Source organism: Carettochelys insculpta, chromosome 4 (assembly GCF_033958435.1).
Source record: "Carettochelys insculpta isolate YL-2023 chromosome 4, ASM3395843v1, whole genome shotgun sequence".
NCBI classification, from domain to species: Eukaryota; Metazoa; Chordata; order Testudines; family Carettochelyidae; genus Carettochelys; species Carettochelys insculpta.
In genome coordinates, this window is record NC_134140.1 from 38,278,159 (window position 1) to 38,298,327 (window position 20,169).

Below are 20,169 nucleotides of genomic sequence, written 5' to 3' on the forward strand. Positions count from 1 at the left end.
CTCATCCAGTAACGGCCTCAGACCCTCCCTGATCACACTCTTACTGTTACTAAAATACATCTCATGTTGTGTTTTTCTTTTCCCTGTAAAGTAGCAGGGGAAAGTATTGCAAAAATATGTGATGGAAGGTCCATTAATTGGCAAATAGTTGAAATATTGTGCAGTTCAGAAGAGGAAAAGACAAATGATGAAAATGAGAAAGTTTAGTTTTTATAATTTAGAAGAATTTTTAATACAAAAGGAACAACGAGCAAGAAGCCATCTCCTGAATGCATTGGATGGTATGGAGGTTAATTTTGCTTCTTAGACAGACTATCAGTCCTATTGATAAGAGATTCCAATGATGATTCCTTAGGGTCAAGCGTTATTGAATTGCCCAACCCTGCTTGTATTTCTTAACTTCACCTGTTTTCTTTAAGTCTTTGGAATCATTTCCATGTCCTAAGCAGTAGTAGAGGAATTATAAACCCTTCTCCTTGATTAATGTAGTTTGAAAATGCAGCAACATTTTCTATAATATTATTACAAATCTGACATATGCCTCAGTTTCCCTGTGTACATAGCTTTGCTATCCAGTGGATTCCAAAGAGTTAATGCTGCTCTTGGAGCCACACAGGAAGTGTGGGTGTGAGAAAGATAGAGACCTTGCTTTCTAGGAAGACTGAAATGTCATTTTGAGGAATTGCCTAAAACCAACCCAAATCATCAGAGAGTCCATCAAGACAGACTGAATAAACAACACCTAATAGCAGGAAACCACAGCAAGTATACCTTGGGAACTGAAGTGAGGAACAAGGTGTCAGGAAAAAGGCTTTTTGGAGGAACTCAGAATCCCAGCCTAGGAGAGGCAAGAAGGGGACACAATATGGTGTCCACCGTCTCATCATGGCACTGCTTTGATAAGGATAGACTATGGCTTAATTCAGGGATGGACAATAATTTTTGATAGAAGGTCACTCCAAGAATCTGGTAAGTGGTCCAGAGTTGCACTATCCCATGATATTAATGGAGGAGGTACAAAGTCTACGATGGAGATTAGGAGCATAAGGAGCCTCTGTTAAGAGATTAGAATGCTGGAGGAGATGTATGGCCGGAGAGGAGGCATGGGTATGGGTACAGGAGAGGATTCTGACCTGAGGAGGGGTGAAGGTGGGAGTGCAGGGTCTAGAAGGTCAGTATGACCTGGTGCAGGTGTTTGGAGTGTGACCTGTGGCAGCAGTTTTAGAGGGGGAACAGAGTGGGAGAGACTGGGGTTGCAGAGGCAGGTTCTGGGTGGGAAGTGCTTGCCTAGGTGGCTCCCAGCGAGCAGTCCTGCAGGAGTCTTTGGCAGGTTCCCCCCCTTCTACACTGCTGCACATCATTTGGAGTAGGAGCTTCAGTCAAGCTGTCCACCTTCACACCCCTGCACACAAAATGGCTGGCTACAGGGCCCTGTGCTGTCTGCACACCACATGCCTCTGTGGGGAAGGCTACTTTGTGAATTGCCTGTGCTGCCATTGGTCAGAAACTGCACCAGCTGATTTAGGCAATGTGCAAGGTGTAGAAGGCAGGCTCCCTCAGGGCCAGACCCCACCCCTGGGCCATATTTGTCCACCCCGGTTTAACTTCTGTTTCTGTACTAACCGAAGGCCTTCCGGAGTCTTTGTGCAAGGTGAATCATAAATAGTTACTTTGTTTTGGCAAGTCTGCTGTGTTATTGCAAATACTCACTGACAGCATTGCACCCTGCAGGAGTACAGTACAAGCATCCTGCAATAATCTGGCTTGGCTAAAAATCACTGCAGGGACTCATGGAAAGAAACACAGATCACTAGTGCCAAAAATCAAATCTGAGTCTTGGCAGCCACAAGCCTGCAGAACTGTGTGAGTCCTCAAGGCCTGGCACATACAGGAGTCCCTTCCAGGTGACTGGTTATAGACTGGGTCTTAGCCTACACTCTGTGACTCCATGACAAATGCATTGCAGTCAGTTCTGTTTCAGCAATTGTTACTGTTTCGGAAGAATAACCACATGTTCCAGAAATGGTAAAATAGAGAAATTCATTGATTTACTTGTATACAGGAGATGTAGTAGATAAGCACATAATGCATATTGCTTTGACCTATATAAGGTGTTAGTAAACTTCTCATAGGCAAGTTTTCACTTGCTTTTAGTATCACTGAATGTAAGAGGAATACACTAAAATGCAGTAGAGGACACACAAAAATACTCTGATTCCTGTTGCTTATGTCAACAAGGAGACATCTTTCCAGGGTTTTCTTTTGGTCCTTTACTCAAAATGTAGTTTTGCAATCAAAATTTATAACACTTTGAAACCACTTAAGCAATATTGATTTTCCGTGAAATGTAAGATCCACTGGGTGGAGCCTCTGAAAGTCACTTTAAGAGCTTTCCAAAATTGTATCCTATAATATTAAAAGGGAAAAGCTCATTAAGATGCTGTGTTAAAAGGCAAGTAAAAATTGTTATGAAATACCTTGATCTCCTAACTTGTCACATGTAGAATAGTCACAGAGAGGTAGTTATGTCAGTCTGTATCTTCACAAAAGAAAGAAGTAGTCATATAGCACTTTAAAGACTAACACAATAATTTATTAGCTGATGAACTTCAGAATTTCCAGATTTGAAGAAGTGGGTCTGTCCCTCAAAAGCTCATCACCTATTAAATTATTTTGTTAGTCCTTAAAGTGCTACATGACTACTTTTTGTTTTGCCACATGTAGTTGGAATTATTATCACTATTAATTATTTTGCAACAATTGAAAGTTTGCTGTGCTGTGTATAAACTAGAGAAAGAAGTAGTTCCCTCTCTAGAACAAAACACAATCTAATAATTAAAGTGAAGTGATGAATGAGGGTAGCGTATAGTAAGAGAGCAGGATAGAATGACGCAACAAATTTACCTGTGCACTTAGTGGTAAAGCTTTTTTTAATGTACAGATCATAAAAAAGCAAAGGATGTAAATTTATATTTACTGAATTTAATTGCAGAGCTGCTGGAAAAAGTGGGTTCGCAGGAGAGATTTAAATCAGGTTAGGTGTGTGGCTTGGTGGAATAGAATAGAAAAGACATGGATGTCTAGAGTCACCAAATACAAAAGCAGGATGAGTGTTTGAGAGATGACACAGTGGCATTGCTGGTACAGAGAATAAGATGTGGACAACAAATTAGGAGGCAGAGTAGGACATAGAGGAAAAAGGGATAGTTTATGAGAAGCTTTGAATGAGAAGATAAGTTGTATTCTTGTATAACTTGTATAACTTTCTTACCCTATTGATACCAGGGAGCTCTGCTTCTAGCACTGTTATTGTGAAGTAAGATTTGGGATAACTTCCAAATGATCAGGATTTTCTAGTATTTTGGTGTTTTGGAGGTTTTGGCTATTGAGGTATGAAACTGTGAATATATGATAAAACAGTTAGTAGCTGCTATTTTTGAGACAGATGGGCTAGGCAAAATGCTTCAATCTTACTCATAAACCTCCAGATACCCTGGGATACTTCAGTTTCACTGAAATAGGCTTATCCCTGTTTCCTACAAGAGGATAAATTTAACAGTGAGCCAGAAATAATTAACAAGAAATTGCTATGGATTAAAGTAGAGGAGAAAAGAATATAAACAATGTGACAGAATTTGTTTTTCAGAAGGTATAGCTGAAATGTTGAAAAATGTTCTATCATTGTAGCTGAAGGAAGTAGTATGAATCCATTCATAAAAGCATTGGTCCTATTTCTGAACTCAAATGAGGACTATTCCCTAGAGAGAGTGCTAGAGCATGATTCTGCTGATTTCACTTAATGTGTCCTTGGTACAATAAGAAAAAGATCTTTTAGTTTTTAAACCCATTTTTAATGCCATTTCATAATGTCCCCAGATGGCATGATGTATTTGTTGTATTTCTGCTGAACCACTTTCCATGTATTGAATTAAATTCTGAATTGCAAGTTGCAAGTGAAGGAATTATTAAAATGTTCTGGAGGCTTAAAAATTCATTCTGCCCAACGTCATGAAACTGACACCTTAAACATTTGAAGAGTTAAAAATCAAGTCATGATGTTTTTCAGTGTAATTTCTGTTTAGAAATTGAACGGGCTGTTCTTAAATATAAAACAAATTGTCTTGTGATTCTTCTTCAATGTCTTACTAGCCAGCATGATTGATTGCTGTTGATATAAATGAGGAGCAGAACAAGAGTAGCATAAAAATGAAAAGAATAGCAGAATTGGCACTTTGCATGATCTTTATCAATCATGTTGGGCACTCACTCAGATTACTTTTGGGGGATTAGCAACAAATGCCCGAGATTGGTACATCAAAGGAAAGAGTTGGCCAATCAAATGGCTAGCATTTCGTAGTACTTGTATTTATAACTGATTGACAACCCTAATTTGCTTATCACTATTTCATCTTGAATACTTATGCAGGGGTTTCATTTGTGCAATTACGGAAACAAGTGGATATGAACTGCAGCTAGAAACAAAACTTTGAGCCTTGTCGTTCAAGCTGATCTACAATCGTCACCTCTCATTTACTTTCAAAGATTTTAATAAATTGTATTGAATACTTTGAGAGGGAATAGTAAGGCTCTGGACTTCACACTATTAATCTGGTGAGAAAAAGATGATAATGAACAAAGTTTTAATCATTTAAGGGGCAAGGATATTTATTAATACTGTATTTTTTCAACTTGATTTTTTTTTCAAACCTTTCTTCATTGAAATGGTGGTAAAGATGTTAGCCCAGTAACTTGAGGTTCCAATCTCAGCTATTTATTTAAATTTTCAACTTAGTATTTAATAAGTGCTTTTGAACATAAGGGATCATCAGGAGAAAATACATTAGGCCTTTTGTGTAATGGGAGGGTTTTTCTGTGGTAGTACCAACTTGTGTCTTACAACATCAAGTAAACCAGTGTTTCCCAAATGGTCTTCCGCAGAACCCCAGGTTCTTTGAAGTGAAAATAAGTTCTGCAAGAAAATTCCATTAAATAACATTTTATGACTTTAAAAATATTTAAGAATTTTTGAATTTTATTTAAAACATTTTTCATTTGTGTTTGTCATGATGTGTCCCTGTGTAATGCCAGCTTAGCCAGAGAGTGAGGATGATGATGTCAGTACTCAGCACTGTACGCAGTCAGTGGTACGACCATGTTACATACCACTGTAAATCCCCATACTTAAACTATTAAATCCATTAAATTAAATGTGTTTTTTGTTTTTAAATATGTGCAGTTAAACTAAATGTTGGTTTCATGACCTTGTATAGCATTTGTTTACCACTATCCTTACTTATTTGTGGTTTACTTTTTCAGTTCAACATATAAGACTGTTATTAGGGGTTCCACAAAATTCTTTCGAGTTTAAAAGGGTTCCATGGCCAAATAAAAGTGGAAAACACTGAAGCAGACCTTACCACGCCTGAAGTAAAACCTGGCATTTTGGCCTCAGTGCTGGTTCCGTTCTGGCTAATAAGTGAGATAAGCGGTTCTGGGTAGTAATTTTAAATGACAGCCCTAGACCAGTGGTTCCCAACCTTTTCACTAGTGTGAACTCCAAATCACACCCCCAAACCATTTGTGGACTCCCAATCAGCCCCCGCAAACCACTCACAAAACCCCATCAAAGCCAATTCTAGCCACCATGTACACTTCATTACAGTAAACTCTCAAATTTGTGGACCCTGATTTAGCAGACTTCGGGAACAATGGACATCTGCCAGCGCTTCCTTTCTCCTCTGCCACCTCCCAGTTATTCTCAAAGCCTGGTTAATCAGTTCCTGTAAAATCCTAAAGCCCACCCTCCACAACCGCCCACCAAAAATGTGAGGGACTTGCAGGGGTGTCACTTAGCTGCTGCAGGTCACCACCGCTGAATCCTCCAAGACATCCAGGACCACCACCATCCAGAGCCACCACATGCTCCTTCCACCAAAAGTGGGGCATGTACAGGGGCAGATGGCAGTCGCATATATGTTCCACCCCTGGTGGGAGTAGTATGTGGTGTCACTGGCAGCAGTGGCAGCAGCTCTTCCAGCTATATGGTAAGGTCCAGCAGTGTGTGCTGGGGCATCTCCAGCGATGCAGCTTTGGCATAGCGGAAAAGCTCCAACCATGCGGTGGGGTCCCAGCCATGGGAAAGCTCCAGCCAAGTGAAATGGGGCAGGTCCAGCTGCACGGCAGGGCCCGGCAGCTCATTCAGTGATTCCATGGGTGGTGGTCTCCCTTTTTTGGGGGGGAGGTGTTGGGGCTGGGCTGGGGCTGGGGCTGGGGCTGGGCCTGGGCCTGGGGCTGGGGCTGGGGCTGGGGCAGTCTGGCAGGGGTAGATGGGTAGTAAACCCTTGTATTTAATGGACTTTCAGGTTTAATTGACACCTCTTCCCCCATTAGTCTGTTAAATCAAGTGTTGACTTTAAATGAAAAAGAGAAACCACGACACAGATTTTTTGGACAGCAATTAACAATATTATTGAAAGATATTTAATTTAAAAATAATAATTGACTGTAGCTTTGCAATTTATTTACAACTTATATTCTATGATCATTTTTATTTATTTTTATTTTTTTCACAGACCTTTTGCAATACCCTTACGGACTCCGAGGGGTCTGCACACCCCAGGCTGGGAACCACTACACACATAATATTAAGAAGGGGTCTAAAATGTTTGGGCAGGACCTAAAACTCTCATCACACCATTTAAAGATAGATATGTATAAGGAATAGTCAGATTTGAACACAGAGCTCTTTGCCCTGGTTCTGGTGTGCTGTATGTGAGTAATTTTACCATCTAATACCTCTGTTAAGGGGTGTAACTGTTGCAAGGTAAATTAATAATAACGCTTATATAGCCTCACATACCCTGTGTCTATGCAACAACTTTCTCTCACAACAAGGGGATAAACCTTACCCTCTAACTGACTGTGCACAAGATAGGACATTTTAATTGGACCTCTTGGTTTGTTGTTATAATCCCAAAGTAAAAATAAGCCATTTTTGAAAGGTCAGTATTTAAGTCCAGTATGGTTGTTATAATAGAGGCAATAATGTGAACTGTCATAAATATTCTGTTGCCTGAAATGTGCTTGTTCAAGTGTAAGAATATGGAAATATTATTTTTTTCTGCCATTATTATACGGAGTAGAGCTTAAGAAAACTACAAATTGATTTTTGAAGAGTTAAGTATTTCTAGTATTAAATCACTATACCTTAATAAGCAGGTCTGAAAATATCTGATAGTCTCTGAATCTGTTGTCTCTGTATCTAAATATTTCCACATAAGGTTCTCTTTACTTTGGGTGTACTGTGTGAAGTCCCCTTCACCTTCACTTGCCCTGTATTTTTTCAGCCCCTACCATTTTTTTGTCTGTGGTAGCAGATTTCACAGCTCAAATACATTTAGCTGTGAGTCAGGAATTAGAACAAGTGCCCTGTACCATAACAGACATATTTTCCTCAAAGTTCAAATTGTAGTTTAAAGCCAAATATAAATTAGATCTCTTTTGCTAATAAAAGAATGTTTTCCTGACAAATTTAAGATTATGATGGTTTCACTTACTTGATTTAAACCCTCGTGAACTAAGTGGAGCATCGGTCATCTACAAATCTCTTCCACTTCACTCTGCCTCAAGAAAAAACTTCTAGCTGGCTCCAGGAGTTCACCAATTGTTGTCCTTTGATTTTAGTAGATCTCCTCCACTTTGTCTGAGCTCTTTCTCTTTTGCATTTTCCTTGTGGGTTCCATGTGAGAGCTTGGCAGACTATGCTGGACAATGATTTTCTGAGAGCGTGACCCTAGCCATTCCAACTTTCTTCGTAGCTTAATGCTCTGTGATTGCTAATGGAGAGAAATGCAGTTTTCACAGCTTGCCTAAAGACCTACATTTTGAAATAGGTATTTTTGCCTTTAGCAATGCTTAAGATACGTCTCCTACATTCTGTGAGATATCTATCCAAGATGTCTTCTAAAAGATGTGAAGCAGAACCTTCTGATGTTTATAGGAGATAAAATACATTGCTCAGTTCTCGCTAGAATTACTTGCTATCTAGAAGATCCTCATAGTATTAAGAGTGACTAGAATACAATTAAAATGTAAGTATTTTGATGTGTTGGATACTTGGTGGATTGTCTTGCAATAAACTGACCTATAGATATTACTGATAGGTGCCTTCTTCCCCAGGATTTCCATAACTACATAGAATTAACTCATCTGTATTTCTTGTTAGAACAACAGGGAATATTCATCATGAGAGCAGTAATTATGCTATTAGGGATAATAGTCAGGTTTACTGTCTGGGATAGTTATTAAGAACACGACCAAAATTTCATTATAATTGCTTAAATCCTGTATAGATTGCAGAAGATGTCCTTTTAAACTTGTGTTAATGCCTTCTATTTTTATTTTGTTTTTAAATACGTTCCATTTTATAAGCATGAATGTCTGTTTTATGCTCATGTTAATCTGGGTTTTTTTAAAGAACTAAAATGTTTAATTGGTAATAATCAACTTAGAAAGAAGGAGTAAATATGGAGAAAAATGGATTCCTATGTGTAGTGTAAGACAGAAGCTAACTATTTTTGTTTTAATGTTCTCTTAGGGCTTGTCTACACTACCACCTTCCTTCAAAGGAAGGATGGTAATTAGGGTGTTGGGAGTTTACTAATGAAGTGCTGCCATGCATACGCAGCACTTCATTAAGCAAATTACCCCCGACAGCAACTTCGAATTTTTAAACTTTAAACTTCGAAGTACCCTTACTCCTCAGCGGCCCCAGCACTTCGAAGTACCGGTGGGTGAGCTGCGGCTAGATGCGTGCCAGTACTTCAAAGTTTAAAACTTCAGAGTTGCCCCAGGAGGTGGAGGGGGGGAGATTTGCTTAATAAAGTGATGCCTGTGCACAGCAGCACTTCATTAGTAAATTCCCAATACCCTAGTTACCATCCTTCCTTCGAAAGAGGGTGGTAGTGTAGACAAGTCCTTACTGTTTGGGAAATGACATCTATGGAAGGTCAATAGTGATTACTGAAATTCCATTATAACAAGATTTCCATGAGAGCTTTATTTTCTTAGCAGGCCCATATAAAATTTATATGTATTTAGTTAATCCCTGTCCTCATGGAGGTAGGCACATGATCAGCAGCTAGGATGTATAGGATGTATAGTCTGATATTTGTGGAAAAGAGAAGGGAACACAAGTTCCAGTTGTTGGCTGATTTATTTCACCAGCAGAACATAAAGCAACTGAAATTTTAAATCTGTAACATGGTCAAGGTTGCAGCTAAGCATAAGAGAGGTTAGCCATGTTAGTCTGTATTCTAACAAAACCAACAAGCAGTCAAGTAGCACTTTAGGGACTAACAAAATAATTATCGGATGATGCGTTTTCATGGGGCACACCCACTTCCTCAGATCTGGCACCTTGTTTGGGATAGCAGGGCTCAAGTAGGTTCAGGCTTCAAACACACATATATGTACACATGCATCCTCCTAGGATTATGTTCTAACTTTTGTTGTCAGATGGCAGTAATGGGGCAGTGTCCTTTAGGAACCCCTGAAATATGGTAACAGTTGTGGTTCCAGCTTTAATACAAATTGATTCCAGAGAATATCTGCCATAAGATTAAAATTGTGACACTCTGTATATGATCCATCATTTAGAATTTCAGAGCTTTAGAAAACTTCATTTATAAAATAGCCATAATAGTCTTGTTCATAATAACCAAAATTGAAAAAAAAAAAAAGTAAGAGAGAATCAGTCCTGTTTTCTTTACCTACCTCAAAATCACTGTTGAAGAGACTGGGCCCAATTGCCTGGCTAGACTGAAAAGGACTGGAGAATTTGACATGGATTTAATCAGGTCACAATTTTATTATTGTCTGGGTTTACCCGGTAGACACAGGTGCAGGTAGCCCCATGTTTATTACATAATTTTCTGAGGGGGTACATGCTCCCTCTCTTTTTCCATCGAGGTCCCTCCAGCAAAACCATTGCTGAGAGCTTCCCATCAACCACCTCCCCCTAGTGAGAGGGGTGAAGTGGACTATAAGAATGGAGGTTGGCTCTTTGGTGAACCAATCATAAAAGTCCTCAACCGGCCCTGTTCACTCTTTTTCTGAAAATCTCTTTTTAGGTCCATTTCCAAGCCATATATCCCATCACTGAATATCTCTCCTGTACAGTACCTATACTCCAGCCACCCTACAGGTAAATGATGAGTTACAACCCCTGGCATGTTACCCTTAATGATGTTTGTGAGCTAAGCCCACTGGCACCCACTGTGGGGAAGGAAAAAATATCCACCTAGGCTAACATGGTGGCAAAGGAAATATTCCTTTCTATCCGCACCTCCTTACCACAGGGGTGGTTAATGTAATGCACACAGCAGGCATAGATTAAACGTGGCATTGTACAGCTGCCTGAAGTGGCAGGGAAGGAGGTTGCCACCAAAGCTTCTCTGTGCAAAAGGGAGGATTAAGGCCAGAGGTAACAGATACAGGATTTGGGGAGACACTGGCCGTGTGCCCCTGTTCCGCGATGCCCAGGTTCCTATCCCTGCTTTGCGCATGCCCTACCTCTTCCCTATCCATGTCACTTCTCCTCCTGCTCTTCCCCTCTTCCTGTTACCCCCCTCCCCTTTTTCCTACGGAAACGTCGCACCACTTGTGGGGAGTACAGGGAAGCCTCCAGCTAGAAGCTTGCACTGTTCTTGGGGGGTGATGCTCAGGGGGAGAGGCAGGACTGCCCCAACTCTTATCGGAAGCAGTGCTGCACTGATGGTGGGTGGGGTTGCACCAACTCAAGGGTTGGATGGGGCCCCTGTGCACCCCCTACATGTCACTTCTGATTAAGGCACAGGGCTGCCCCTTTTTAAATCCCTCATTCCCCTGGGATGAGTCAGAAACCAGGCTAGACCTTCTGCAACAGTTTCTTATCTCTCCTCCTTCTTCCAAGCCTTACAGCACATTTACTTCATTCCACTTGGCAGCCAGCCGAATACTTCCTTCCATCTTCCATGTAAGGTGCATACACCAGTTTTACGTATGTTAAACTCCTTATTGGCATTATTGAAGTTCTGATTTCTAGATCTTTACCCAGTAGGATACAAATCACTAACTGAGGTTTGTGTAAATAATATCACATCAGGCCTTGGGTAACCAAAATATTTGTGCTTTCTAGAAATGTAAATGAAGTTTGAATTGACTAGACTTCTAACCCTTGAGTACTAATGAATTAATGTGTCTGATCAAAGGTGTGCCTTGGGTATGTATTTTCTTTCTCAGAAGGACAGATTAGGTCAGACCTGCAGCAGTGACAAAGTCTCTCAGTCCTTTATAAATAGATTCATTGCTAAATTCTCTGTTTGTGGTTGGTCCATGGAGCTGAAGCCTTAAAAATTTCAGAATTCAATTAACAAGTGCCCCCTTTCCAACCAGAATCAAAGCAGTGGTTCCTACAGTTACATTTTTATAAAGTAAGAAATAGGCAATCTAGAATGTATATTTACAAAAAATGAGTACCATTTTTCTTAGTTAATAAGCAATGAAATTTTTCAAAAACTTGAATTTTATATATATCTTAATGTAAATTAACACCCTTACATAATTGAAAAATGTTAATTGCGAATGATTAGAATAGTTCAACCTACAACATAAGGTTCCTAAGTAATTTGAAAATGCTAGTTGGTTGTTCTAACTGAAAATGTAATCGCTACCCTAAAAACAGTTTCAAATATAAAAAGGGTATTTTCTCTATTGAGTTTTGAACAGATGGCAATGTAAAATACTTTAAATCCATGGAATCGCTGTTAGTGACAGACCAAAAATCCTTTTAATCTGTTGGAATTTAATTGGTGCAGTGTCTCACCAATGACTTTTTTACTTAAGTGTTTTTAGAACATGGCATCAGTTATAAAAGCGAAGATTCTCGTTTAATTAATCTGTCTTTGAACACAATATCCAGTATTCAATAAGAGAAATACTCAAACATACCTAGTCCAGCAAATAAACACAGTGTACAGTTATACACTTACTTACAGTTTTAATTTAATTTAAGATATGACTTGAGCATATCTTCATCATCGTTTGACAATTATTTGTCCAGTAGGTACATTCTGCTAAGGTTATTTGCAGGTAGATCATGGAAGTGCACTTAATACAATAAATACACAAGCAAAAATGTTCAGATTAAGTATTATATATTATAAAGTAATATGTCAAAGATGTGATACTACATTATATCTGGGGGGTGACAAACATCAGAAATAAATGCGTAGTAAACTAGTGTAAAATTCCTTGTATTAAATCTGATCCTTTAAAGGAAAATAAAGATCTGTCTTCCATAGACTTTGCTTGAAGCATGAAAATTGGTAAAGGTCATTGTAATTTAGCCAGTTCACAAACTATCTGTGATGGCAGGAAAAGATTCTTCCTTGAAATGGATGCTTCATTCTCTTTCTCCCAGTAGCTATTCAAAGTCTCTTTTTTCCTATTTATATTCATTATTGTTGCTATAAGAACAGTGCTGTTTTTCATTACTTCATTGGCATGAGATGTGCTGATTCAGCTTTATTGTCAGTTTTGACCTCTTTCTCTCCTTTCCCATTTTCAGTGACTAAAAACAGTGGAAAACAGGCTAAAAAAAGGGAAAGTCATGACATGCTGTGCAGCAGCACAAACTAACTTTAACATTGTTCAAGACACATCAAGTTGCAGTGCATAGAGTAAATTTGGTAGGATACTGCAGGAGATCATTTTGTAGCTGCTGGTGCCACCCTGCAGCCACTGAGTTTTCAATTACAAGAAGTGTAAGGAAAAGCAATAACTTAAGAGTAAACAGAAATAATCTAATGAAAAAATAAAGATACTCTAGGCAACATCTGAAACATCACTCTGAAGAGCAGAACTAAATGAATTTTACATCAATAGTGACATAATATATTTAGTATTTCTGAACTGAAAAATGTGTTGATGATGATATATGACCCTTTTACCCAACCCCCACAAAAATACATAGATATTTTTTCAGTTTCCCGCTCTTTTACATAACTAAGCAGTCTCTTTTGGTTTCAAAAGCTTGTACATTCTCCATAAATACTTTCCCTGCATCTCCACTATGTGGCTTTGGTCTGATGCTAATTGTGAAACGTGATTTCAAGATAGGAAAATGAAGTATTTATTTATATTCATTATAATAAGGTACCAAACTATTCTGTAAAAATGATTTAAGTTTTTTTAAATGGTTTGCTTTTTAAGTGTTCATACTTAAGATCAAAAGTATTCTTAAAGCATCTCATTGGGAGTTACTTTATTTAATTGGACTCAGAAAACATTTTGAAAGACAAATTACTCCAACCGAAAATCCCATTTTCTGCCACCCACTGCTATGGATTGTGATTTTATTCAATCTTACACTAAACGAATGAGATGGCTTGTGTAGGTCTGACTAAGTGGATTTCTCTTTGAAATGATTTGCTTATAAGGGGTACTTACAGGTGTCCACCATACTCACTACGACCTGTTCCTTTTCATTGTACTGATACCTGTGACGATCATGACCTGTTTGTTAAAGGCAGTTAAGGGAACTGTAAAACAAACAAGCAAGCAAAAAACACTTCAAAATTACACAGTCCTAGAATATCAAATGGCTTAGGTGGTTGATAATTGGACAGTCTTTTGTCTCTGAGGTCACTCCATCAAATCTGACATAGGTTGGTTCAGTCCAGCAGTCATACCATCTGATGGCTCTTGAGTGGTTTATACAAAATATATTGATCATTTTTGATGATTAATGCACATATGTCTATTATCACACAAATCACTACTCCAACTGTCACTTTAATGACTCTCTCTTCAAGAAGAACAAGAGGCTGAATCAATGACTACAGCAACTGAATTACCCTTTCCTTCCTCAATATGATCCTTTTTAGAAGAGCTCATTTTGAACTCTGGGACTTTGGCTGAAGTGAGATAATGGAAGTATGATTCTGTTAAAATGTGTTTTCTGTTTGGTGAAAATTATGTGATGAGTGGATGAACAGAGATGAGTGAGTAACATGATTTTGTTCAATCGTTGAATGCAATTAAAGAGTGTGTTCCCTTTGAAATTATGTGAAATACAGTGGCATTTTAAAATGTGTATCATGCATTTTGGCATGCTAATTGAAAATGTTAGTTAACAGGGAACTTAGATAGTAAGTTAAAGATAGGTTGGAATCACTTATAGAGAAAATAACTATAAACTTAATTAGATTTTAGCTAATATAATTATTTTCACAGGGTGTGACTCAAATTGGAGGCAATACTACCAATGAATCAGTATGTTTTGTTTGTTTCCATTAAACATACTGCAGTTGTTAAATATGTCATGAAATCAGGGGAAAATGAAAATAGAAAAAGAATGAATCCCAAAATGCTTCTGTTAAGGTTGACTGTGAACCACCAGCATAAAAGATTATTATGAAATGTCTAGAAACATTGATTATTCAAAATTATATCCCAAATGGTAATTACATTTTTGGCATAAATCATACCCCAATATGTACACCTGGGATCAAGCCATGTAAAATAATAAAAAAAAAAACATAATAACCTTATCCTAAGTATTTCAGTAGTTTTCAGTAAATGGGGGATATTTAATATGTTAATATGTTTTCTTCCTTTTTAAAAAAATCTATCTTAATCTACATTAGTAATATTTTGTTTTCCCAATATTTAAAGTTGCCAGGTACAAAGCAAACCATAGCCTGTAATACCCATAAACTTTTGTCTGTTTCAAATACCATCTTCCCCACCACCTCTGGCCTTTGGCTTCCTTACACCCTTATTGATAAAATAAACATGACCTCTTCATCTTAATTCTTTGGATCTCCTAGTTAAGCTTCCCTCGAATCTAGGCTCTTAAGAGTAACTCAGCTGATCCTCAAGTACTGCCAAAGACTGTTAGTGAGCTACAGTGAAACAAGAGTGTAGAGATTGTATGGTTTTACAGATTTGGTGTATTGAAGAGGACAATTTGTTCTCTGACATTATGCTTAAAACACCTTAAAACAAGGCACTAATATATGTGCAATTTTAAAACTATGTAAATATGTTAATGTGCAATATTTCTAGTACATGTGGTTACTTCTCTTCCGCCCACTGTCAAGTTCATGTACTGCAAAAGAAACCCTCTTGAAAATTATCATCTTTAAAATCTTTCATAAACTGCACTGGAATCAGATTTATAGCATAAATTAGTCCTGACAAGAGAGTACTTGATCTTACAATGAAGGGGAATATGCAAAACATGTGCCAGTAACTTCTTCAGGAGACTGAAGAGCAATGATCACTACAATAGACAATGAAGCAATGCAAAGAGAGCAAGCTAGACTTTGGCCATGTCTAAACGGCCCTGGTCTCCAGCTCCACTGCTGGCAGAGCTATGCTAAGCAGGTTTCTGGAAATTGCAAATGGCTTTCCATTTACGTAATCGTGTGGCTAATTATCATAGTCATGAGAAATTTTGCTCTCAGCAGAGGGGTCTGCCAGCAGTAAAGAGGCCATGTGGATGTGCCTCTGCTGCTAAACCCCACTCTGTTGCTAGTCCCTTATCCCTGAAAAATTATACTTAACCTAGTGCTCGTCTGAAAAGATAAAACAGATATGTAAACTTGTACATACTTATTAATCTACGTATAAGACAGTGGAGGGATGCTAAAAAGTCCCCCACACCATCATGATGACTTCTAAAAGTTCCACCTCTTTCTCCTTTTTGTGTAGGGAATATCTCTCTCAGTGGTACCTGTATGCCTGACAGGGATGTTGAAAGGTCTATATTGCACAGAGGCAGGATCAAGTATACCTAGATCATTCCTGACAGGTGTTTGGAGGCTTTTAAGAAAATTTTCACAATGACAGGAACTCTACAACCTCTGTCAAAAGCCTATTCCAATGATTAGCTATCCCTTAAAGTTATAAAGTTTTTTCCCTAAATCTAAGCTAAATCTCCATTGTTGCACATTAAGCTGATTACTTTGTGTTCTCCATTATGTGGAAATGGGGTACAACTTACTGCTGTCATCTTTATTTTAGCTCCTAATATATTTGGAAACTATTTCCAGATTTCATTCCCAGCCTCAGGGTTCTCTTTTAAAGATAAAGTTTGCACAGCCTTTTTTTAACCCTTTCTCATAGATCAGGTTTTGTAAATCTTTTATGTTTCGTTTTTTTTTTTCTGTCCTCTGAACTCCCTCTTTCCATATACTTCCAAAGCGTGGTGCCCAAAACTGGATACAATATTTCGGCAGCGACCACATCAGAGCAAAGTGGGACACTTCCTTCCATCTTCTAGATGACATTCTTATCAATAGACTTGAGAATTACATTAGCTTTTTCCTGTTGAAGGAAAGTAAGAAATATCCAAAACCCTCTCTTTTTAGAGAGGAAGGATGACCTAATGATTAGGATACTAGCCAGAGACTTGTGTACTATTCCCATCTTTGCAGTAGACTTCCAATAAGCCTACGGTAAGTTCCCCATCTGCACAATGTAGATAATGGTACTTTCTCTACTTCATAGGGTGTTAGAGGATAAATGCACTGAAGACTGTGAGGCATTCAGATTCTATGTCAGTGGGGGCCAAGTACCCTAAGTGCAGCCAAACGCCATCATAGTCCCACATTGCCTAGTCAGTAGGAGCAGCCTTACAGTCAACAAAAGCTGCAACACATTGTTTTTGTATTTTTTTTCTCTCTTGCCATCTATTTTTGTCTCAGTGGATTAATCTGATTCCTTTTTCCAATCACCTGTCTGCCTTGTATTTTAACCTATCTCCTCTGATGTATCTTTTCCTATTTCCTGTTACTGTAACAGTTTGATACTATTTCTCTTTTGTGGATATATTTTACAGGTGGCAGTGTCCCTTTGAGTGATTTTTATGGATATGCTACAGCCTGTCTCCTGAACATGAGTAAGGGGAATTAGTGTTGTGCTTAATACTTAATTACTAATGGACTGTAACCCAGATGAATCTGCCATGAGTCTGTAGCCATGCTGAGCTGATGCTTGTAATTAATCCACATGCTGTAATCTGTACACACAGCTGAAAATCAATAAAAAGCTAATGACAAAAAGCCCTTTCAATGGAGTATAAATCAAAGGGAGAGATTCATTATCTTCCACTTGATCTTTGATTTTCCCATTTTTGGAGGTGTGACGATTTTTCCACATATGTGGTACAGAATAACCTGCTATCTTAGGAACAAAATAAAATTTGTAAATAATAACAATAAATAAATAAAAAGAGACTCGAAACCCTTTCATGCCTCTCTGTAATTTGGAACTGCAAAATTGGGGTTAGATTCCACCTTTGCCAGGAAGATGCATGCTAGAGGAATTGCAGCAGAACTTAGCTTCAGCTTAAGTCCTCAGGAGAAATTCTGGTTAGTAGGGAAAACGGTCTGCACTCTACATCACATTGTAATTTATCCCTTCATGGGGGCAGAATAGAAAAGGGTAACTTCATGCATCCTCCCTCCCCCCTTGTTTATCCACAAAAGGGTCAGTTTTTAGTAACCTATGTGGAGCCTTACTTTTATTACCACACATCACTTAAGCACTGTTGGCCCAAACTGTGCCTACCTAAAGCCCTCTGCAGTTTAAATGACATAGATAATAATCTTCTCTTTCTGTCCAAACAAATTGCTACGTATTGCCAAGTAGTTTCATTCCATTTCTATTGAAAACCTTTATGACCATCTGACTAAATTGTCTAGACATGCAAGGGGGATGATACATCTTCTTTTGACCAACTTCTGTTGATGTGAGTGAAAGAGGCAGGATTTCAAACTATGCAGACCTCTTCAGGTATCCTTGCCAGACCTGAAGAAGAGCTCTGTGTATCTCAAGAACTTGTCTGTCTTGCCAGCCGCAGTTGGTCCAATGAGGTATTACTTCACCACCTTGTCTCTAATATCTCAGTGGATATTAGATACTAGATGATATTAGGTATTAGTCCTCCTGAGGACTTTATAAATTATGAAGATAGGATTTTCCATATGATGTGACACTGTGAATTGGAATATTTCCATTTATATGTAGGCTTTATGATTTATTTGTTATTTGTCTTATCTGTCACACTTAATGATCTTTTTATAGAATGTAATCAGATTCCTTTCAGAGAGCCTTTTGTCAGATAATTATATTAAAACACTGTAAAGCTTAAGAAACTGCTTTTTTTGTATTATTTATCCTGATGTGATGTGCATAGCATAAGACATTCTCTTTTACTGACCATAAAGATAACGTGTGGCTAACTTTCTTTTTCAGTTTACCGTATTCCAGGGCTCTACCTAAAATCTGACCCTAATTCTGATTATATCTGATCATACTAAATACCCAATGTAAATTTTTGAGACACACAGGTTTATCATGGGCAGATAATTAGGCCTCTGTCTTACTGGACAGGATTTCACATAATTAAATGAAGCTTCTTAACATGGCATAAAGGCTAAATGAATCCCTTAGGTCACTGCTAGTTTTCATTCAGCAAGTCTGTCTTTTCTTGACAGTTACTTAAAAAGACAAGTCATCTCAAGATATTTGTTTTCCCCTTCAAATTCTCATGCTGAGCCTTGCATTATTTAGAGGATCATTAGTTTGCAGAGCACGGGGAAGTTTCTTAACATCCCCTCTCCATCTAGTTTGAAAGTAATTTAATACACATTAGCAGGGATTCAGCACCCTTTTTGTGCGAGATCATTTGGATTAACAATATCTTATAACAAAAATAAAATTGGAAAACCACTGACACAGTCCACCAAAGAGATGGATTGGAAATACTTCTGCTGGGGAATGAGTGCTACTGTTTGTCTGCTGTATAATATTTTAGCCCTGTCACACAAGAATAGCATGGGATTGAAGAGTCAGCAATAGGGAAATGAGGTGACGTGCAAACTAAAATTATTTCACATGTTTTACTTTTATCAAGGACGTGGTTGTGAAGAGATGAGCAATTGAATGAATGTCAATTAGTAAGGGTAGACAAGATTTTGGAAGACTGCATGTAATGTTCTGCAACATATAGAAGAAAGGATACACAGTCTCACAAGTATTGGACCTGTTATGACAGGACACATACATTATTTTATTTTTCATGTAAAATCTACCTAAACACTGAATTTTACATTCCTTGAAACTGGAATTTAAAGTCTACCTACTGTACGTGTTACAACATTTTAACATTGATTAAACTTACAACACAAATGGCACACAGCTTTGTTGCTTTTACTATCTCCTCACCTATACAGCCGTCTCAGTAAATGCTTTTAATTTTTTTTAAAATCTATATCTCCACCTTTAAATTACATGCTGGTACAGTTTGCATAAACCAAACAAGGTATACAGAGGACCTCATTCTATGAAGCGTTGACGCTTTCCAAGTAGGAATTGAGGATGATCAGGACCTTCCAGAATTTGGCCTTTAACTTCTACCTAGAATTGCTGGCTTTGGTATTATACATTATGTGTATTCTATTGGCTTTATCTGTAAAGCATCACTGGGAAAAATTCCAAGAGAAAAGTTTCTTTCATATGCAAAGAGATCCAGAAAAGATGGCAAAACAAACAAGGTGCAGGATTTTAGCTAATTGAAGTCCCATTCTTTCAATATTATGACCAATGAAATGATGATACTGACTTTTGGTTGAGGCTTGTCTTAAGCCTTCTTCAGGAAGGATGACATCTAATTGCACCAATGAATTGTTTCAGCCCAGAGTTTAAGCACAGACACATTTTACTGAGAAATCTAAATGTATGTAATTTGACACAGTGACAGATTAATATTTAAGCCTTAGACCAGCAGAACAATTAGGTAGCTTAAATGTGTCCTACATCTTAATGTCTATATGACTTCAGGAAGTCATGTTAAGTATTACTTTTCAGAAAGATCTGTTGCCACTTTAGTGATAGAAATAAATCAGACTGTCAAAGGATTTGAATGGATTACAAATTGATTTAACAAATATACTTAATTCTAGAAAATTAAAATCTGGGGAATGACTTTAAATTCTAGATGCCATATTAAAGTGAGTATATTTAGTCCATTATCACTGATGTGAACACTTTTTAGTTTTTAACCCATCTAAAATCTGTCTTAACAGGAATGAAATACCAAAGTCTCAGTTAGAGTAGAAA

General features: G+C 37.9%; 1 protein-coding gene across 7 annotated transcripts in view; it reads left to right on the top strand.

Moving 5' to 3' along the window:
* PCDH7 (protocadherin 7) overlaps positions 1 to 20,169 on the top strand; it is a 416,058-nt gene that overhangs the window by 379,138 nt on the left and 16,751 nt on the right. Inside the window, exon 3 of one of the 7 annotated variants that reach the window (XM_074992575.1) lies at positions 16,886 to 16,945. The exons of the other annotated variants lie outside the window; for them this stretch is intronic. Coding sequence (XP_074848676.1) covers positions 16,886 to 16,945 — 60 coding nt within the window. The remainder of the gene's footprint in view (positions 1 to 16,885; positions 16,946 to 20,169) is intronic. 7 annotated transcript variants of the gene reach the window in all.